At 40.3% G+C, this 23,255-nt stretch overlaps 1 protein-coding gene across 1 annotated transcript; it reads left to right on the top strand.

Annotated features, from left to right (window-relative positions):
• The first annotated feature begins 17,371 nt into the window (after positions 1–17,371).
• aplnra (apelin receptor a) lies at positions 17,372–20,556 on the top strand. Its single transcript, XM_053624137.1, has one exon. It carries the CDS (start codon positions 18,897–18,899, stop codon positions 19,977–19,979), a length of 1,083 nt encoding a protein of 360 aa, XP_053480112.1. The 5' UTR covers positions 17,372–18,896; the 3' UTR covers positions 19,980–20,556.
• Positions 20,557–23,255: the final 2,699 nt, after the last annotated feature.

The raw sequence follows: 23,255 nt of genomic DNA, 5'->3' as shown, positions 1-23,255 counted from the left end.
TCGGTCAGAAAGTGACTCGAGTCACTCAAACACACACACACATATACATAACTCGTCTGTTTCTTGATGTCAAAGAATGGAAAAATATGAAATATTGTAACCTGTGTGTGTTTGTGTAGGCCAACAGAGAGTCATTATGAGCTTTGTCCACATATTTTCCCACATGAGCAGAGAGCAGTGTGTGCCACAGGTCGTTATGTGTGTGTGTGTGTGTGTGTGTGGGTGGGTGGGTGGGTGAATGTGTTGTGCCACTATTTCTCATTTTCAAATCCACAGACTAAAAGCTAATGGCTTGCAGAAGACTGAGTGTGTTTTCCACTTCCTCAGTGTGCACCTGTTTAAAGGATTTCTGGTGTAGTAATAATAATAATCATTATCATAATGACCCAAACATGTGTGGTGTGGTGTGTATGGCCTAAGTGAACCATAAAGAGGTGTAATGTAATGTGCGAGAAAGAAACAGACAGAGAGTGTGATGGAGATTAATAGAGAGAATAACTGTTACGAATATTACGACTATGCTTTAAAATTCTAACAACAGTGACATTATTTTTTTTATGTATTATTATTTTTGAATTACCACTATTGTTACTCGGATTGTTATTAACGCTATTCTTGTTACTGCTAATCCGTCCCTCCAGGATTTCGCAGAAATTAGCGTAAACCCTGCAATATTTGCAGGATTACCACAGATTTTCCGCAGATTTGAGCCAAGGCGCGTCCTGTGACGTCGTCACGACGTGCGTTCGGCTAAAGTCCCCTTCGATTCACGTGCGTCGAACATGAGCGCAGCTGTAAGGTTTCATTTAAGAACGAAAAACGCTGTGAACGAGCGTGTAGAACAGTTTCCTGCAATTGCGATTCCGCCAATTCTTGTCATGCAAGTTGCATCACAAATCCAGCAAAACCCACAACAAAATCGAGCATTTTTAGCCGCAAGAATCACAAAAACAAAATCTTGTACAGACCTACTGTTGTCATTAATGTTACTATTATTGTTGTTGTTAGTGTTTGTTATTGTTACTGTTATTCAGTTCGGTTTTATTTGTATAGCGCTTTTCCGTGGACATCGTCCCAAAGCAGCTTTACAGAAATATATAGTTACGTTTGGTTTTTATTACCTTTTTTTTATACTTGTTGTAATCTGCATTGCTGATGTGTTGATGTTTTACACACAGCTACATTAATACATAAAGTTTTAATTTTTTATTTATGTATGTAGAACACTTGAGAGAAGTAGATAGATACAGAGAGGGACTCCCCATCCCCTGCTTCTGAAAACCAAGCACACTAAGTAACGCACTAGGACGGAAAGGATGGGGGTAAAGAAACAAAGCCAAAGAAAACACAGGGCAAGCTGCTGTCACCAAAATGTGCTGATGGAGTTTTTAAGCTTTCACAGCTTCAAGCTACTTGCTGAGGGATTGAACGGACACGCAGACATGCACGTACACACACACACACGCGCGCACACACTGGGCCAATGGACCACCAGACTAGAGCTGTATAAGGGTCTTTTTTTTCTTTTTCTAAATTCATGACCAATAAAGGATTTTTGAATGATTAAAACCCAAATGACATACGCAGCTTCTCAAGCAACACTGTTTACATCCTCACCTGCATACCTTTCTTACAGCTGGAGGATTACAAGCTCTATCCACTAGGGGGCAAGCCAGCGTGGAATCATTCCTCACCGGCATAGACCTACTTTGACCCCCTTTTGCAAAAGAAGGCAGGAGTTGAAGTGGCTTTGATGGTGATGAAACTGTGTCAGCTGCACCAATGTAGATGGTCATTAAGCCTTTTGCAGTACACGGCGGCCATCTTGCGTACATGTACTCTTCCTTAAAGCTATAGTAATACTCCAGCCTCAGACGTTAATGCTGATGTTTGGTATCTGCGAATAAACTAAACCTGACTATCTGAGTTTGGGAATTTCGGATATCATAAATGAAGACATAATTGAAAGCTACAGTATACATTCGCTGCATAAGTAGCATCTTCAGTTACAGTTTTGGCTCATGTGACCGTCTCACTCTTAAGTGACAGAATCAGAGATGCCACAATATATGGTTTAGCCACAGTATTTTCAACGTATGGGCCCTTGTGATACCGGAAAACTACTCTTTTCAGCGAAAGCAGACTAAACAGCATTCAAATTCACCTTCAGAAGAAAAGCTAAGTCACTGAAGGGGAAAGGGCACCAGATGAAAGACAAGTATTTCGATGAACTGTTTCATTTCAATGAAATGAAGTGACAGCTATCTAAACTATTTAGATGATGTAGCTCACACTCGGAATTTTGGCTTTCTGTTTTTTTAAATTTTTTTTACTGTTTGTTGAAGCACATGTGAAATTAAAATTCTGTGCCTGCTAGGAGTTTCTTTTTAGCAATGTTTGTACACTGTAATTGCACAGGAAATGTCAACTTAGCTCGCCGTACTGCTTGTGTAACATGATAACCCGACCAAATGGTCAGGCTTTAATGTCCTGTTTGACCTGTTAACATACACACTGGCTTATTTATTTATTTATTTATTTTTTTTTTAAGAGTGGGATTCAATACTGCCACTATATTACTCCATGCTGATCCTGTTTGGGGTTTTTTTTTTTTTTTTTTCTTTTCTTTTCCTCCCCTCATATAAAACAAACTCTAGAAGGTCATGAGTTCAAATCAACTGTCAGAACATCAAAGTTGGGCTCTCGAATGCTCGGCTCTGTGCTGGGATTGGATTGCGTCTCACGCCTGAGTGTCTTTTGGATAAAACTGTCCACCAAATAAACTGCAGCACTGGTCATAGCCTGAAACATAAAAACAACACACTTTTGAAACAGACCTCTGAGATAACAGACCAGTTTGTTAACTGGGAATAAAACCTGGCAACCCAGTGTATAGCAGTTTGTTTTACCCCTTATACATAAAGTTTGACCTTTTGGTTGTCTCTCTGGGGGACCCCTTAAAGGTTATATGTAGACAACTCTACAACAGAGTGTTTCATATTAGAACCATTTTAGGAAGCTAAGTCCCCTTAATCACCCGATTAACCCTTTAAAAAAAAACTCTTGAAGAACCATTTTTCCTAAGACTGTAGATGTACGTTTAAAGTTAAATTAAAGAGGTGATTCAGTGTAGTGGCTCAGGCCATTACAGTGTGTATTATTTTGTGTAATAATAGTGCAATAATAATAACACATTAAACCTAGCTCCAAGTGTTTAGCTTCCTACAAGGAGTTCTATATTTTTTTTGGACCTGGACCTGTTTCTGATATGTAAACATTCTGTTGTATGGAGAACCCTTTAGTGGTTTCCACCCAGAGAGATAACTCAAGAACCCTTAAAGCTTCTAGATTTTTCTCGAACCTGTTATTTGTGCATCTTTGTGTTGTCTTACCTCCTGACACAGTTTAGTTTTGGACCACATGCCCGTCACTGCAACAGTTAGACAAGCCACCTCACAGTGGAACTTAACAACAGGGGTCTAACTGAAAACACACACACACACACACACACACACTAGTAGCCACGATTGTATACCATATGGTGAACAGAGTTTTGATGGAGTGCAAAAACATTCCTGAGCTACCATTTCCTTTTAATAGACACGACCCTTCGTGGGAGCAATATGCGCGCGCACACGCACAGAGTTTAGGGAATCTTTGGTGGGAATAAGCAGTGGTTATGAAGTACATCATTCCCTTAGGGATTCTTGTCTGTCACCACTCTGGTATGTTAATATGAGCTATGTGTTGCCGTATCTATAGCTATCCGTCTCTGTCTGGTCCACCAGTTAAATACGATCACTGGTGGTCCAAAAGTGGTCCTGTTTCATTGATGGATGTCGTAGAGGGGGGCCAATACATTGTGCATAGCATCATGGGGGCCCACAGTTAGTAGCTGTACACCAGCCGTGTGACCCATCTTGAAAGTGGACCTGATAAACAGGCAGTTTTTCTTTTATTTCATTTTTTAAAAAATGTCTTACTGACGTAAAATATGTTGTACTGCTGTTGAATAACTTATAAGGGCAGCTCTGATAGTAGTTCTGGCTGCAAGGTTTGTATTAACGCATTCATTCTAGACATCTTGTACGGTGGACGCTCCACAGATTTAAAAAATAAATAAATAAAAAATTTTAAAAACGCATGTAATCGGTGATGTGGTGAAGTTTTGGAAGGAGTCTCCAGTGTCAGTGCTTTGTGACAATCAGAGGTAAAGTTTTCGGATACTGGAAAGCCTTCAAGATGGACGAGTTTGCAGTGTATCGGTAACCGGTAGCTTAGATATCATTAAAATCATTTAAGCTGGGAATTAAACTACAATGTCTTCGCTTAGATTTGCCAAATTGTTCGCTGCTAACACACGGTCTAGACTGGGAAACCTTTTAATGCACTTTATAGAGCAGAACTGTAGAGAAGCGTTGAATTCTTTTGCTAAACCATATGGGTGCAAGGTGTTTCGGTTTCCGAATGCTTCACTCATCTGATCCTTCTTATGTGATTTGAACCACATGGCCAACCCGTGCTTCGTACATCTCTAAATATCAGAAATACCTCAGTCGTTTCCTCAGATCAAGCGATTACTCTAGATATTGTGTAATTGAAACTATAACTGCACTTCGTAATCATTTCAGCTTGCAGTTTCATTAACTAGCTATATTGTAGCTAGCATACTTAAATAGTAAACCTGCATTAACTGTCCAGTATAAACCACTGAAGCTCAAATTGTTTGCTAGTTATCTAAACTATAGAGTGGATAGATTAAGTATCTTAGATACCAAACGATCATAATAGCAGATTAAAATCATTACTTCACGTCAGCCGCCATCAGTTTGTGAATTCAGATTAAATCCTAAATTTAAGTCTAGCTAGCTAGCTAACATGCACAAACTAGCTGAGTCACATAGCTGCCATGTTTGCTAGCTACCTAGCAAAATGAAGTACTAATGTCCAGTTTGTTCTGTATACATGGAGTAGTTGTGTACATAAAGCTAGATCGCCATCTTGCTATTTAAATCAACCCTGCATGTTGTATTTACTGTGTGATAAATAACTTTTGATGGCTTCTGATAGCTAGTTTGCTAGCAGCTTAGCTATTTAGATAGCAATCGCGCTAGAAGATAAGACCCATTCTGTCTGTTATAGAGTTAATTCATTTTAAAACTGCCTCGAGCCTAAATTTGGTCATTGCTCGTGCTTAGATTTGTTTTTTTTTTTTAAACCCTTTTTAAAAGGGAGGAGTATCGGATTGAAATGCCCTCTGGATAAAATTCTGCGCTGTACTCCACATCCCTCCTGACTAGGAGTCATCTAACAAACTACACTAATAAAGTATTGAAACAGCCCTTTAGGATGGACGATAGTTTTTGAGTGTTGCGATGTATTGCAGGTTCTATAGCATGATCTTTTGGTTAGAATCCTGTATAGCGCTGTTATATTTACTTTGTGACAAAGATTGTGTGTGTGTGTGTGTGTGTGTGTGTGTTGCAAAGCTTTGGCAGAACTTTTGTCTTCAGTGGGCTTTAGGTCCAGATGTCACCAAATTCCTGTCTGGCCCCCCAGGAAAAGGTGGTAGGTAGGTGGCTTTCAGCCTTTATCCCTCCTGTGTGTGTCCATCCTTGCTCTCTAATCCCCCTCATTATCCGTTCCAGCCTCTCATCACCTTTATCTTCTACCTCTTTTTCCCCTTCTGTGTTTTGCTGTCTCACATTTTCCCTCCTGTTTCCTCTCATTTGTCATTTTGTCTAGCCTTCCTTCAGGGCTCTACAGAAACCCTCAGTAGAGTAAACAGTGCTTCTCGTAGTGCTGCTTTAATCCACCGTCACGTAAAAAAAAAAGTCAAATCTTGTATCAGCCAGTGGTCTTATAAGAACGGCGGCCATTTTAAGAAACAACCCAAGCTTTATAACGCTTAAGCCCTATTCGGACTGGATTGTTTATACATGTGGAGATTGGGTAATATAATTTTATTCCAGCCCAAATGTGTCATGTCGGTAAATTTTTAAAAGACTGCGCGTATATGTCCCAGGAAGTATCATGCCGTATTTTACCTTCTGTTAAATGACCAGTAGAACTCATCCCAGCAGATACTGGCCAAGTTTAAACCAGAACAATAACATATAGGGCAGGACCTGTCAGAGAAGCAACGCTTTCAGGTGTTTCAAGTGAGTTATTGAGCTCCCAGCACGCGTACAGCCTACATACTGTACATCTTCATGGTCATGTGACCCACTAATAGGCCAACTAGCTACAGCGTAGGATGAAATAGTACGGAGTTATGATGCTCTCTTGTCAGAGTTAGTCTTTAGACTTAGCTCTTGAATATCAAACACACCCACATGAGGAGCTAATTGTTTTTTTGAAAATGAGTCATACAATTTCTAAAACAAAATTGATTGAACTGGGGCTCAAAGTATGTTAGTGCTGCCTTTAACCACTTGGACAGCTCGTTCGTTAAGTGTCATATTCACTGAACGTTTTGAGTGTTTTTTTAAAATAATGTGATCGTGTCATTTGTAATATGTGAAGTCTCATTAATGATTAACATAGTGTAATTATTCTTGCTAATTAAATTGTATACATCGTGCCGGAGTACTAAGACATGTAAACCTATACTGACATTACAGATTTTTTTTTTTAAAGCTAAAAAGCTAAAAACATGCTGGAGTGAAAAATCATCTATCCAAACAGTCACACACTCGAAGTGTGTCTTGCTGTGTTTAGTCTTAAGCCTTCATCCTGCTGCTCTGACCACTTAAAGAGCAGAGAGGTCAGGAGAGAGAAAAGCGAGGTCAGAGGTCAGCGGGTCCTCGGCGTGAGCGGGAAAACACCTTGTGAACCCCTGCCTTCTTCCTGAATTTTCAAACACATGCACACACATACACACTTAGAAAAACACAAACACATGGTCACGCACAATGCATTACTACAGGAAGGAACTCCACTACGGATGAGAGAGACAGAGAGTGGGGCGTGTGAGGAAAGCAAGAGGTGCAAAGAAAGAAATATTGCTTTTCATAGTAGTTTTCTGCACCTTACTGCTGAATTTAAAACGGAGAAAGCATGCGGGATTAAAAATCAGCCTGAGTTTAATAGCAATAATTGTTCTCAATATGAAAAATCACAATTACTTAGCTGTATGAATGGGTGTGTGAGTGTGTGTGTGTGTGATTGTGCCCTGCGATGGACTGGAACCCTGTCCAGGGTGTACCCCGCCTTGTGCCCGCTGCTTCCTGGGATAGGCTCCAGGTTCCCCCGCGACCCTGAAAAGGAGTAAGCGGTTGAAGGTGGATGGATGGACAATTACTTAGCACAATTATTTAGCCAGATTTATGTGCCTATTTTATCAGCAGAAAAAATGGCTATTTCCTTTTACGTGTTCAACCTAAAAATCTTCACCTGTACATCATGTAAATCCTGAAGATATGAAGATAAAACTCCTCTATTCTTACATGAATCGAATCGAATAAAGCTTTTTGGTAATAAACACCAGAGGTGGTTTTGGAGCACACAGAGAGGTAGACATATGGAACACGTACCTCATGCCCACGGTTAAATATGGAGGTGGATCTTTAATGTTTTGGGGCTGTTTTTCTGCCAGAGGACCTGGACATTTTGTCAGGATACATGGCATCATGGACTCTATCAAATATCAACAGATATTAAATGAAAACCTGACTGCCTCTGCCAGAAAGCTTCAAATGGGCCGCGGTTGGATCTTCCAGCAGGACGATGATCCAAAACATCATCAAAATCAACACAAAAATGGTTTACTGACCACAAAATCAAGGTCCTGCCATGACCATCCCAGTCCCCAGACCTGAACCCCATAGAAAACCTGTGGGGTGAACTGAAGAGGAGAGTCCACCAGCGTGGACCTCGAAATGTGAAGGATCTGGAGAGATTCTGTATGGAGGAACGCTCTCAGATCCCTCGCCATGTATTCTCCAACCTCATCAGGCGTTATAGGAGAAGACTCAGAGCTGTTATCTTGGCAAACAGAGCTAGCACAAAGTATTGACTAAAAGGGTGCCAATAATTCTTTCACACCTTTTTTTTTAAACCTGTGTTTTGTTCACAATTGTTTGATATCCACGAGAGCAAAGTATTTTTATTATTGTTTTAACAAAGGGTTAAACAATAAAGACAATTCATTGCTCATATTTACCAAAGGTGCCAATAATAGTGGAGGTTACTGTAATCTAACTGAGGAAACCAAAAGTTGTGACCATGACTTAATCATCGCCTGATTAAGGTCAAAAAAGAGCTCAGAGTCACAATAAACCTGCAATAAAAGCCAAGAGTCTGAATATCGCATTGTCTTCGTGGCCATCCTGTGAGGAAGACAGATAAGACGTAAACACACCAGTATATTCCTTAGTAACAGTAACGGGAGTCCAAAATACGTGATGTTTGGGTTGTGTTTGACACTTTCCTATTGTTCATGCTGATTAGGCCAGATATACCCAGGACACACACACACACACACACACACACACACACACACACACACTGTGCCAAGATTTCCACATGAACATAGCTGTGTTTTTACAGTAGTGTGTGAATGCTCGTTCAGTTCAGACCAAATTTAAACAACTTCTCATCTTATGTTCAAATGTAGTGGATCACTACAATACATGTCAAAAAATAAAAATAAAAACAAATAAATTAATTAATACATAAAAATTTATGAAAAAAGTTATCCTGTGAAATAAATCACGTGAAAAATGAGACAATTGTAAATAAATAAATTAATTTTAAAAAAAATCATCTGTAAAAATATATAAATAAATAAATCACGTGCAACATGTAGGCTATTGTTTAGCTAAATTATCACACACCTGCCCTAAAAATACTTAAAGGTGCTAAAAAATCATGAATACACTTCCTTAGAGACTGTATCACCCTCTTCAAAAAAAAAAAAAAAAAAAGGCGTATTTTCGAGCTAAATCCAGTTGCGGCGGCCATCTTTACGCCGCGTCACTCTGCATTAGCATAGTCATATAATCTATATGATCAAATTAACGTGTTTTTTTTTTTATACAACAGTTTAATGACCTTACTGATCCAAACAAGGTGTTTGGAGGTGTGTGTGTGTGTGAGGATTTAGTAAGTAGTTTGGATGAAGCTACAATGCCGGTCGCTGTAACCTTTTTCTACTCGCTAGCTACGTTAGCCTCGTAGCTCCAGTTCAAAACTAATAAGGCTAACATCAGATATCCAACATGTCCTGGCTGATCGACTGCACTTGGGGTTCAACTTCAATTCTTCGTATCATTTGATATCCATGATGGTAATCCATTTTCCAGAACATTTCTAGGAAAGACGTGTTTGTGGGCAGCAGCTACATAAATGACTAGCTTAAAAATAGATCTATGACTGCCATGAGCGTGCTCATTACATCACCTTTTCAGTACTTGCAAGTTAATCGTCTATTTAACGAACTGGCGGTCTCTATTTTTTCAGCCGTTCTAGATAACGTTTAGAGAACCAGATGATCTGGATCAACGACATCAAAGAACCGTTATCAGTGTGCTAAGGCTAAGCTGAAGCCAGATCGCCATAAAGCTCAAATCACTGCCTTTTAAATCGCAGGGAATTAGCCTGCTCGCATAAGCTAACAATCAGAGGGTGATCCGTGTGTGTGTGTGTGTGTGTGTGTGTGTGTGTGTGTGTTTGTGGGAGGTTATATAGAGTAGCCTCGAAGTCTGATTAAACCCCCCACCACACACTTCTTTTTTTTGTTTTCATTCCTTTCCTAAATCTAGCTAATGAAGGTTCTTACGCACAATACTACTAGCTAGACAGTGACCTAGCTAACAGCTACAGTATGTCGCTAGGATAATGTAATTTGATGAGGGAATGTGCCAAATGTTTCCTTTTAAAAGTAACAGACAAAGCATTAAATAGAAATGAAGTCATTTCTGAGTCAGGTTCTAAACAGGTCAGCTCGACACACTGCGTTTATTACATCCTGTTCTTTCCTGATCAGGGGTCGTCCTCACCAGTTCCTGTCTCCTAAGGGACTGAGGGAAACCTATCGTGTTTTATTCTTCAGATTTTGGTAGGGACGTTTTTGGCAGATCAACCCTAACCTATGCTAAATATTACACTCCAAAATCACGCACTTTCACTGGTTCACGTGGAGCTGGTTTGTGGAACGCACACGCCTTCTCCGTCAGTAGAGGATCTGTACAAAAGCAAATGCCTTCAGTTTCTCTCTCCCGCTCTCTTTTTCTTTCTTTCCCTCTCTCTTTCTCTTTCTCTCCCTCTTTTCTTTCTTTCTATTTCTCTCTTTCTCTTTCTTTCTGTCTGTCTCTTCCCATCTTCCTTTGCTTTCTCTCTTTCTCTCTTTGCTTCTTTCTTTTTCAGTTTCTTTCTTTCTTTTTTCTTTTGTTCTTTCTTTCTCTTTCTTTCTGTCTCTTTCTTTTTTCTGTCTCTCCCTCTTTCCTTCTTTCGTTCTGTTTCTCGCTGTCTTTCTTTCACTGTTTCTTTCTTACTGTTTCTCTCTCCCGCTCTCTTTTTCTTTCTTTCCTTCTTTCTTTCTCTTTCTTTCTGTTTCTCTCCGTTTGTATTTCTGTCTTTCTTTCACTGTTTCTTTCTTACTGTTTCTCTCTCCCGCTCTCTTTTTCTTTCTTTCCCTCTCTCTTTCTCTTTCTCTCCCTCTTTTCTTTCTTTCTATTTCTCTTTTTCGTTCTTTCTGTCTGTCTCTTCCTATCTTCCTTTGCTTTCTTTCTTTCTCTCTTTGCTTCTTTCTTTTTCAGTTTCTTTCTTTCTTTTTTCTTTTGTTCTTTCTTTCTCTTTATTTCTGTCTCCTTCTTTTTTCTGTCTCTCCCTCTTTCCTTCTTTCTTTCCTTCTTTCTTTCTTTCTTTCTGTTTCTCTCTGTCTTTCTTTCACTGTTTCTTTCTTACTGTTTCTCTCTCCCTCTCTCTTTTTCTTTCTTTCCCTCTCTTTTTCTTTCTTTCCCTCTCTCTCTTTTCTCTTTCTCTCTCTCTTTTCTTTCTTTCTATTTCTTTCTTTCTTTCTTTCTCTTTTCCTTTCTTTCTGTCTTTCTTTTTCTTTCTTTCTTTCTGTCTCTTTCTATCTTCCTTTGCTTTCTTTCTTTCTCTCTTTGTGTCTTTCTTTCTGTTTGTTTCTTTGTCTCTTTCTTTCTTTCTTTCTTTCTTTGTCTTTCAACTTCAACCTATCTTCCAGCGTATGAACCTTTTCAAGCCGACATCAGAATTGGTCGAGACGCACTTGACCTCTCTAGTTAAAAATTGCTGCCTTATTGAAATGTGAGATTTTGACATCCCCAGTTGTAGCTTGTTGTGACTGTTATCCTGTGTCATGTACTTTTCTTGTGTGATTTATTAGTGCGATTATTACTTAGCCTGAACCATTATTCATGGTCGTTGTCATGGTTACATTCCAGCAGCCTTTGTAGTATCAGGAGCAATGATTTAGGATCGTAATTACATTTTTGACTTTGATTGGTTAGGGGGTAGGGTGATATAGTCAAGTCCAAATTTTCGACATTTTTGGGGAAACAAACTTCAGTTGGCATGTCATTACTCTACATGATACATGTATAAGCATGCTTGTTTAAAAGCAACAATTATGGGATAAAAACAAACAAACAAACAAAACAACCGTAGGATAAAGGCTGCAGATTTCACCTACGAGCCAAATTTATCTTTCTCACATCAGTGTACACACACATGCCGGTGACCGCAGACTAAAACAACCCCCCATCTCAAACACACACACACACACACACTTGAGCTCGAGGTTCCCTGTCAGTAGCGCATCTTTCAACCCCAAGATCCTTCAGGTACATGCCCCGAGTCTCACCCCACCGCGGGCCTACTCAGGTGTTACCTACGAAACACACACACACACACACTCCGATGCCACTGACTAATTCAAGTCTTCAGGATCTCACAATTCAAGCGACGATGGCTGATCATCTCCGTCTGACAGCTTAACGTTTCGAGTCACCTAACCCCGACTCCTAGCATGCCTCAACTCATACGGTTTACTCCACTCCGAACCTGAACCCGTGTGCGTGTGTGTGTGTGTGTGTGTGTGTGTGTGTGTGTTTGCGCTTATATGTGCTACTGTCTTGCTGGAACTCAAACTGCCACTCAAACTAAATAACACCCACTGATTACACTTCAACACTGTTTTGTAGCATGTAGATCTTCTTTGATTACTTCGAAGTAAGACAGCTGCTCTGAACACCCCCATCTCTCTCTCTCTCTCTCTCTCTCTCTCTCTCTCTCTCTAACTCTCCCCCCCAACCCCCCATACACACACATACACACACTTCAGTTTCTCTCACTTGTGTGGTCTCACTCTCAATATAGAGGCTCTTAAGTGATGCGGGGGGAAAAACAAAACACCATTAGCCCTCTCACACTGGCCGATTTAGCTTTACGATGGAGAGGAACTCGACACACACAAACACTTTGTAGTGGAACACACTTGAGCTGGAGAAATGGGGTTTGAAAAGACTAGACAAAACACGTGGAGACACAGAAGCGAGAAGACCCCCGTCTCGTATTTCCGAGGGCAAATCCATTAGATTCAGTATATAGTTGAAGACTTGCACCATAGTAAAGTAGTTTCTCGACGAATTTGTATTAAATTGCACACGCAACTGGAGGAAGAATGAATTTTCTGATGGCCGTGATGGTTTATTTACTTACTTTGATAAGTTTATATCACATTTTATGGAAGGAGTCTCCAGTGTCGGAGGTAGTTTTCCACCACAGTAAAATCTTCAGACAAGACGAGCTGTAGACAGACAAGACAAGTAACAAGACAAGCTGCAAGTTTTGTTTAAATGTTTTTATTATTATTATTATTATTATTATTAACTCCAAAAGAATGACTGCACTGCTATGTACTAGGATGCCTCACACCACCTTGTCGCTCATTATTTCCCTAGAACAGTACAACCCCCAGTGTTTGATTCCTTACATACAGTCAGTCCCTCTAGAATTTCATGATTTTGTGATTGCAGAAATTAACGTAACGCAAAATCGGGCAGATATTCAGAGGAGCTTGCGATTTTTTTCAAAACGAACGCCGAGACGCATCATGTGACGCGTTCAGCCAAAGCCCTCTCAGATTCACGTGCGTCGTACACGAGTACAGCTAAAAGGCCTCATTTACCAACAAACATCATTGTGGAAGAGCGTGCAGAACAATTTCGCCAATTTAAGTAGTTTTTCACAATAAAAGCCCCAAAAAAGTCGCCGCACAATCAAGAATTTTTGGCTGCAACAATCACAAAAAAACTCAGTGAAATCCTGTACTGACTGTACAGTAAGTCATATAGGTTAAAGTGTATTTTAACATATTAGAATCCAAATATGGACCGTTAGCGTTATAGAAACTTCATCACCTTTAACAGAGTGGAACTGCATCATGGAATATATACAGTATAAAATGTACAGTATAAAATATAAAATACAGTATAAAATGTATCTTGATCATTTTCTGTAGAACCCACATCATAATGAACGAAGAGGTTTGTTTTGCGTTTATCCGCATTGCTTTGCACCGCTGTCGAGGTTTTGGCGGCGCGTAAGTGATCTTTAACTCCAGAGCGGCCATATTGAAGTGTCTGTTGTGCAGTGGACTTGTGAGTGAGGTGGTGTGTGTTACAGTTTCTTTTCTGGTACTTTAGTAAATAGTGTTGCTGAAGGAGTGGTGTGTGTGTGTGTGTGTGTGTGTAATAACAAGGGGCTTCTCTTTGGAGATTTCCAATTCATCTGCTTAATCTGGAAGGTGGAAGTAAGTGTGTGTGTGTGTGTGTGTGTGTGTGTGTGTGTGTGTGTGTGTTAGAGAGTCGTCTGGCTAATCTGACCATCTGTTTCTTATCAGACCTCCTTTTATTTTTTTTAAATTAGCAAATTTATTTATTTGCCCAAAGGATCCCTGTGAGCAGCAGGCGTCCCCTCCACACTGCAGGGAGTTAGATAGCACCAGAAGCCACCTACGTGTGTGTGTGTGTGTGTGTGTGTGTGTGTGTGAAAGAGAAAGAGACCAAAAAGTGAGTGGCAAGTTCTTACACTCTCATGTACCTGAGTACATGTGGTGTGTGTTTATGTGTGTATAAAATTGTGTGTATGTGCGTGTATGTGTGTAAATGTCAACATGTCCATCCACTAGTGGGGGTTCTCTGTCCTGGCACTCAGCCATCCCCACTGAGCAGGAAGCACTGTGTTGTTTTTGCCAGACCGTCTGCTCTATATATGTGTGTGTGTGTGTGTGTGTGTGTGTGTGCGTATTTTATTTTCTCCCGATACAGAGTGCTGAGATCCAACAAAAACAACACGCATGGGACAGGGGGTTGCATACAGGGCCGGCGTAGAGGATAACAGGGTCACTGGGTGTAAGCCGCTCACTTCCACGCCGCACAAACCCTCCGCTGACTTTACACCGGTTTTCAAAATGACTGACATGATTTATAACGCACTGGGATTTTTTTTTTTCTGCTACAATTAACGGGCGCTGCTACTGTTTAAGGCAGACCCTCGAGGACCTCACAAGTTAAAGTGTTGCTAGTTATGTTGTACAAGTAGATTCTTAGTGCGTAACACCGTCTTAACTTATCCGTAAAGGAATAAAACACTTAGGAACAAGTTCAGGCCAGAACATTTAACGCCAATACACCTTACTTTTGTGCTCTGCTCAATTCTGATACGCAACGGGTCGTTCACACGTACGACCCGCTTATGCATCCAGCCACCTGAGCAGTTCAGCCACAATAGAGCGTCGTTTGAATCCGAATCCAACCGGAACTGGTGCACTCGAGAGCTGATCATAAACGAGACCAACCCGTAATTCATACTGCGCATTTAAAAAGAAGCTGGGCGATCCGGGTAGATACTTCTATAAGGGAAATCGCTTTGAGCAGAATTCGTGAAAAGAGCCGGTACAGATTTACATAACAATCAAACAGTACGTACGATAAATACCAGAATCAACATGTAAAGACTGCTTTAGAGTGTGCGATTACAGCGGTCTTACTGACAGGATGATTACTTGTCGTGAGCCCAATATAATCTTGGATGAATTCTGTAACAGTGTAATAACGTGTGTTCTCCATCCATGTCAGATTGTACAGGGAAGATCCTCTGGCGATAGACCTGTGATTTATGAAAATGACTACGTTCTGCTTGCAGGCTCGCGTGAATAGAAACATTCCCTCGCCACGACCGTGTTTGTCGCTGTCTGAGATTTTAATCAAACGTTCCGACACTGTCAGAACTTTAGCTGTCTATGAACGTAATCCTAATAAACTTGCCGCCGGTGACCATGTCGCATCATTCGCTTTAAGACCACTGATCTCAACTCACGACCAAATAATTCTTGTACGAATGTGCGACAGGCATAAAGCGGGCTTTACACTGTAGCTGTACTGTACAGATCCCGGAAATTGTAATATGATGTGGCGCACAATTAAATTCTGGAAGTCCACATTCAAACTGTACGATTTACAATCAATTACACTCGCAAAAAGGTTTTTACTTTTTAAACAAGTGATCCATCAATTCCCAAAATATCTTTGTAAGGACTTCTTCATTCACTCTCAGATTGCAATGAAAGTATAAATGAGTACTTTATTAAGAGCAAGTGCACTTGTTCCATTAAACACTCGCTATATGTTAGTAGCAATTGTAAGAGAAATATACTGTATGTTTATCTACATGTGCCTAATTATAATAATAATAATAATAATAATAAACTTTATTTTGTAGAGCGCCTTTAAAAGCAGCTTCTCAAAGCGCTGTACACAAAATAAGCAGTACACAGAAAAAAAAAATTATGACAGTTAGTAATAATAATAATAATAATAAAAGTAGACGTCAGCAGTCAAATGCAAATTTAAAAATGTAAGTCTTAAGTTGAGCTTTAAAAAATGCCAAAAGGTCTGAACTTCCCTAAGTTCATAATGATGAGCTTTTCCCAGTTATATCTGAAGATTTTTTTTGGCAGTAATATATAAGGTTGTATATATATATATATATATATTTCATGTTTAATGACTTTGCTGCAGTAAATTTATGATCTCTCTGTTCATAGGTTTTTAGCTGTGTGTATAGGTGCACACTGTAGTGGATTTTTTTTTTCATTTGTCTCTACATTGAGGCTCAGTCACTCATTTCAGGTCTGGTCTGATTTTAATAAGGAATCGGTTTTGGGGTTTTTTTTTTAGCTGTAATTGTGCAGCTGGAAACCTGATCCTTGTTTAAATAAAGATTATGTAAGTTTATCAGACTCGTCGTTAGAAACATAGAGCTAAATGTGGGGTCACGGTTTCAGAAATTCCCAGCCAGGGTTTTAAAGTTACAATAAACGGCGTTGTTGTTTTCCTCTCAGTAAACTCGTACTGACTGTTTCCGGTTACACGGCTCGGGCTAACGTAAAATACGAATTTCTAGCTGAATTACTGTATATTTCCATGTATTTCTTTGGTTAGTTAGTTAGTGAATATCATGTTTATTGTAACTGACACCCTAATTTGTAATGCCATGAAGTGTTATGGTAAGGCACTTCCCATGGAAATGCCAGTAGAAAAAGAGGCCACATGAACCACATGAAGAGGATCAGAGAGGATCAGGATTGGGTTTAGATGATCTAAAGATGATCTCATCACCCGTATGGGACTGTAATGAGCTCTCGAGTGATTACAGATGTAACACTAGGTTATAGATGATCGCTGTAGGCGTTGCAGGGGAATAATAAAATGAAATAAAACCAGTAAACAAAGAAGTATATGAAGAAATAAAAATGGCACATAACTGAATAGGTAAATATTAGTGTAACAATAAAAAAAAAGAAATGAGAAGGAGTGAGTAAATAGTTTACAAAAATGGCTAACAATTATGTTAATAACATTCAAAATTCAAGTGAGTAATTGAAATGAAATGCCTTTGATAAAATAGCTAAACATGGCATGTGCAAAATATAATCAAACACAATCAAATAAATAAATAAATAGCACATTATTAAAAGGCTAATAAAATAAACAGGAAAGAGAAAACAAATAGTTGTAAATAGAGAGCTGCTTTTTTAAAAGTAGAATTTAATTAAGCAAGGGAGAACGGACAAATACATAAATAAACACAAACCCCACCAAGACAGACAGACAGACAGACAGACCGATCGATTGATCACGACGGGCTTCACCTGGGGAATTTGAGTGAGACAGACATACAGACAGACAGACAGATAAATCACGATGGCCTTCACCTGGGGAAATTGAATGAGAGATAGATAGATAGATAGATAGATAGATAACCATGGCCTCCACCTGGGGAAATTGAAATCTAAATGGATTGGAGATGGATAGATAGATAGATAGATAGACAGATAGCACTCACTAAGCTAAAACCTTTAATATACACAGCTGATTGGTTTCTGCATATTCTGTTCCCCTTTTATTTCTCTCCTTGGGTGTGGCACGTGAACAACATTCCATCAACGACACCTTTTAACTCCAATGTGTCGTTTCCTTTAGTTTAACTCTGAGGTGACGGTATAACTTTGTGTCTCACTTTCTAATGCTAATTAATCCCTGGTATAGCGTTCACATGTGATCCTAACATTTAGACCTGAACTTATTTATTTATTTATTTTTTAACAACACTGTTAAGATCAGGGGAAAAAAACCCATGTTAAAACAAAAAGCTGAGTGAACGGTCGTGTCCTCACGGGTTTCCATGGTTACGTGCTTACTACTGTACTAAACAGTAGGCTAGATAACGTCCCAGTATGTAATGTCATGTGAGTGTGGGTTGATATTATTTATATATAGGCCTACTGTTTAGTATGAAAGTATGCGTTGTGTTTCGTAAGATAGTTTACTGTTTTAGTGTACTGTTCATTAAGAAGGTATACTATTTAACTTACTGTTTTCCAAGATACCAAGTTTACAATTTTAATATAGTGGAGAAGTGAAAAGGAGAATGTATATGCAAAAATATGTGTTGTATGGAATAAATGACAATCATGTGAATATGTTCTATGAATCCGGTTAGTCTGAAGTGTGTAAGTGAAGGTTAAAAGCCAATATAGGAAATGAGCAGGGACCACCAAAACCTTTTACATTCAAATGAAGTCAAACCTGTCCAGGCGTGCTTTAGAAGAGTCTCGGAGTAACTGCTACATTTATTAATTTAGTTGTTTGGTTATTGATTCGTCATTGATGCATTTCTCTCGTTTATACACGAGATCATTCATTCTGTCATCATCTGCCTAGTTTAAATTACCAAACGTAATAAAAACACTCTCTTGTGAGCATCTTGACAGCTTAATCCAAGCCTGAGTGATACCTAAAATAGTTAGAGTGCAATCAAGTGGTTCAGCGAATATTAAAGAGTCCCAGGGATCTTTGGTCAGTCCTCATTTCAAGCCTGACTTCGAGAGACGCACGGGCCATTACTTTTTCATTAAGAAGAAAAACAAGGGTTAATTCCTGCTATGTTGACCCACTCCACGCTGGCTGAGATTCAGAGGCTCGGGGGTGGGTTACTGGGATATAGGGGGCTGTGCTTTAGAAAAACAGGGGGGTCTGAGGGGCGGAGATGGAGGGATGAGGAGGGGACGGAGGTTAAATAGGCTGGGTGGCTCTCCCCCCTTCACTTAAACACACACTCTCTCTCTTGCTCTCTCCCTCTCTCGCTCTCACTCTCTCTCCTTCTGCCCATGTGTGTATGGTGCAGAACTTCACAGAGAGACTTCTGTTCACTGAGGAAAGCCAACAAGTTGCCCTTTTGCAGTCCAGCAACTTTTGGTTCTGCAGCTTTAAAAGCACACCTGGACTAACGCTAAAGGAAGACTTCTTCAAACAGGACTTTTTTTTAACAACTTTGTAGAACCCGGACCCCTTCACCTTTAACTAATGGAACCCACGGAATACGCTGACAGCTACGATTATTATGAAGACAACGAGACGGCGTGCGACTACTCCGAGTGGGAGCCGTCCTACTCGCTCATCCCTGTCCTCTACATGCTCATCTTCATCCTTGGTCTGTCCGGGAACGGGATGGTCATCTTCACCATGTGGCGTTCGGCCAAGTCCAAGCGCCGTGCTGCAGACGTCTACATCGGCAACCTGGCTTTGGCCGACCTGACCTTTGTGGTGACCCTGCCACTGTGGGCTGCATACACGGCACTCGGGTACCACTGGCCTTTCGGCGTGGCGCTTTGCAAGATCAGCAGCTACGTGGTGCTGGTGAACATGTATGCCAGTGTCTTTTGCCTCACCTGCTTGAGCTTTGATCGCTACCTGGCCATTGTGCACTCACTAAGCAGCAACCGTCTTCGATCCCGAGGCACCGTGATGGTATCGCTCGGCGCCATTTGGCTGCTTTCCGGGACTCTCGCTGCGCCTACTCTGCTCTTCCGTACCACGGTGGATGATGCGATCAGCAACCGCACTACCTGTGCCATGGACTTCAGCCTGGTGACCCTGAATCAGCGCCACGAGTCACTCTGGATCGCCGGTTTGAGCTTGTCATCCTCAGCTCTTGGCTTCTTGCTCCCCTTTATGGCCATGACTGTGTGCTACTGCTTGATTGGCTGCACGGTGGCGCGCCACTTTGGCCACCTGCGCAAAGAGGACCAGAAGAAGCGGCGCCTCCTGAAGATCATCACCACTCTGGTGGTGGTGTTCGCCCTCTGCTGGACGCCTTTCCATGTGCTGAAGAGCATGGACGCGCTGTCATACCTGGGGCTGGCTCCGACGTCCTGTGGTTTCCTGCACTTCCTGCTGCTGGCGCACCCGTATGCCACCTGCCTGGCGTACATCAACAGCTGCCTCAACCCGTTCCTCTATGCCTTCTTCGACCTGCGTTTCCGCTCGCGCTGCCTCTGCCTGCTCAGCCTGAAGAAGGTTGTGCACGGTCACGTCAGCTCTGCCTCATCCACCCTCAGCGCGCAGACCCAGAAGTCCGAGCTGCATTCGCTTGCCACCAAAGTGTGAGGAGAAGGAGAGCAGAAGGAGACGAGGGGAAGGATAAAAAGTGGAGGTGATGGGAGAAGTGAGGAGCGACCAGACGGCTGGTCCATTCTGGTAGCTCGACTCGTCCAGGCTGGGCCTCAAACATGAACATTGTTTTGACTGAAAAGATAAAGGACTTTTGACACGCTCTCTCTGTGTCTCTGTCAGAAAGACCGACCGTGGTCTGTTATGTGTACAGTGTGTAAATAATACTCCCAGGGTTGTGTATTCTACTGTATGAATAATAGTGTATGAGTGTGTGTATGTGAACTGTATGAGGAGAAACTATTTTTGCATCCTGCTTCAAATTTCAACTCCACCGAGGTGATCGATGGCATGTATGTGAATCTGTCTCTGTGTGTGTGTGTGTGTGTGTGTGTGTGTAAGTACACTGATCTAAGACTACAAATTGTACAGTATTTTCATACTTCAAAAACATGTTTAGCATCAGTAGCACTTGTTTAAAATGAAGATATAAATGTATGAGTTTGCATAATGAGCCCTTCTTCCTGGCTGTGCTCGTGTGTTTGCTGATGAAAGCTTCAAAGCATGTATGTGTGTGTGAGAGGGTGGGTGTGGGGGGGGGGGGGGGGGGTGCAAGTAACTAAAGTAAAGGTGTTGCAGCTTAATTAGATAGTTTAAAGAGTGGTCAGAGACACGGGAGGTAGGAGGCGGCGGGGCAGACAGACAGATGGCAGCTGACAAATGTCTCTTGGAAAGGGAGGGAGGTACGGAAGGGAGAAGGGGGTCAGGGTGGTGGTGCACTCCAGATAAGGTAGGGCTCATGAAATGTTTTATTTTTGCTGATCTTTCTGTAACTAACTACTGTATTAAAGATATTATGAAGCAAAGCAATCTTTTGTGTCTTAAAGGACATCTATGTGTCGTGTGTGTGTGTGTGTGTGTGTGTGTGTGTGTGTTGGGTGTTTAGAAATATCAGTTAATGTTTCAGTTAAAGAATGTTGGTTGGGAAGGCTATTTATCAGACACGCACATGTGAAGACATTTCTAAACCACAAGCATACAGTGGTTGAATTATAAAATTTAAAAAAATGTTCAGAGTTGATAGTAAGTTAGTTATAATAACGGGGTATGGCTTAATTAAATTCTTCCTTTCGTTTTTTTTTTTTTTTTTATAGCTTAGGAAAACTAGGGGAATTGTCTGGTTAGCATGTAATTAAATGGCTAGCATGTAATTTTTCCTGGCAGTCATAAAAAAAAATAATAACCCCAGCTGAATTGGATAGTTAGCCTAATTAATGTGATATAAATATGCATGAGTGCATATTAAGGCTGTGTTTAATAACACATTTACTGTGGTATTAACGCCGGACATCTTTCATTGGCTTACATTGTTTATTGCGAATACACATTTTATATCATATAGAATGCATTCAAATACGATGGAAAATGGGAACCAGGGAGAACAGCACTTTTACAAGGGGGGTGGTTTTTGTCATTTGTTTTAACCGTCCTCTCGCATCCACCCCCCCCCCCCCCCCCCCCCCCCCTTCAAATCAGGTCCTGCAAGCACTCGCTTTCTTCAAAAGTGCTGAGACGTCACTTTGGGTCTCTTCTACACACAAACACATTCGTAATGAAATCACAGAAGAAATGACACTTGTTGGTACACGTTACATTTAGAGTTTGTTGTTAAAAATCAGTGAAATATAAAGGTAAAGTAGGCATGAAAATTGTCCTATCTCTACAGTAGTAGATGCTTTTTGTTTTGTTTTTTTTTACAAATTTTTTTTTCAATGCACACTGTAAATGGTTAAATGACTGAAATATAAAATACCAGTGCCAGAGGATTACACGATTAGAGATTGGATATTTTCGATTGCTTAATAACTGCTGGACTCCGTCTGCTCTAATTGGGTAATTAGGTTTAATTACACTAGAGCGTTGTGTAATTTAATGCAGGTCAGTGCAAATGTATGTGTACCCTCAGGATAAAAATAACGAAGAAGAAAAAAATGATTTACATCATTAAGACGTTTAGTGCTTTAGGTTTCACAGATGTTCATTATTTTTATTATTATTATCATTAGGGTCAAACACAAGACAAAGACAAATGGTCAAACAGTGTGTGTTAAGGCATGTAAAGTAATAAATACACTTTTTTGAATAACATGCAAGCTCATTTTTTTTTTGCTTTTATAATGAAATCTCATTTAATTCTATTTAGATCCTTTTAGTCATGGCAAAGCTTATATTCAAACTATTTTGCGTGTTAATATTGCCTTGTTGTTTTTTGTTTCTTTTGGAGATAAATCATACAACAGACTGAGTTCTAACAATGGCTTATGTATATTTAGTTTCTATTAGCTTAAGAATAATAGGCAGGCAGGCATTTAAAAAAAAATGGCAGGTACACAGATAAAATAAATAAATAAATAAAACCCACATGAATCAACTAGTTAGCCTGATTTAATGTGTCATTACCTATTAAGGCAATCCCCAAGTTATAAAATTGATCACATTTGCTCTGTGAGTTCATCAGGACATCTTTCAGTATTTATAATGTCTGTTGTTTCTTAAGGACAGTTAACACACGTTGTTTCAGCATTGAAAATGTTTTTTTTTTTTTTAAAAAGAACAGACGACGTTATCTTTTTCACCCAGCAACCATGGGGTGCGCAATCTTTTGCACTTATCCGTACTTAATTGACTCCTGTTGCCAAAAGGCTAGCTTCTTTACATTCATTAGAAAGAACTAAATAATTCTTTTCTTTTTTTCTTCTCCGAGATAAGTCACAAGATGTCAGTTAAATAAGATAACGATGTGCTTACACATTTAATAATCACATAGTCTTGAGGGAATTGTTATAAAAGTGGTCTGCTTAACAGTTTCCCATGCTGGCTATACGCTAACATCTCAACGTCTCATCTACATGTGGTATTAAGAGTTACCCGGGATGATGGTTACAAATTAGATTTCTCGGAGGAGATTCGAGTGTAGCTAAGAAGCCGTTCCTGTCCCGTCTACGACAGAGACGAAACTTTGGAGGGTTGAGTAGGCCTGCTTATCCAGAGGCGCCAGTTCAAGATCAGGTCCAACAGGAATGCAGACTCTCTCTCTCTCACTCACTCAGCATGTGGTCAAGAAGATAGTGATTCATTTCACCCATACAAAGCCTCTAAATAAATGAGCTGGGATGAACCGTGTGAGAGAGAAAATCTCACATTTTTCACCAATGCCAGTTAACAGCTGTTTCTCAATACCAAGAATACTCGTAAAAGTAACGTAGTTAGCTA

This window comes from Ictalurus furcatus, chromosome 5, assembly GCF_023375685.1.
Source record: "Ictalurus furcatus strain D&B chromosome 5, Billie_1.0, whole genome shotgun sequence".
In the NCBI taxonomy this organism is placed as follows: Eukaryota; Metazoa; Chordata; class Actinopteri; order Siluriformes; family Ictaluridae; genus Ictalurus; species Ictalurus furcatus.
The sequence above is the reverse complement of the archived record's forward strand: the minus strand, read 5'-3'. Positions and strand labels throughout refer to the sequence as shown.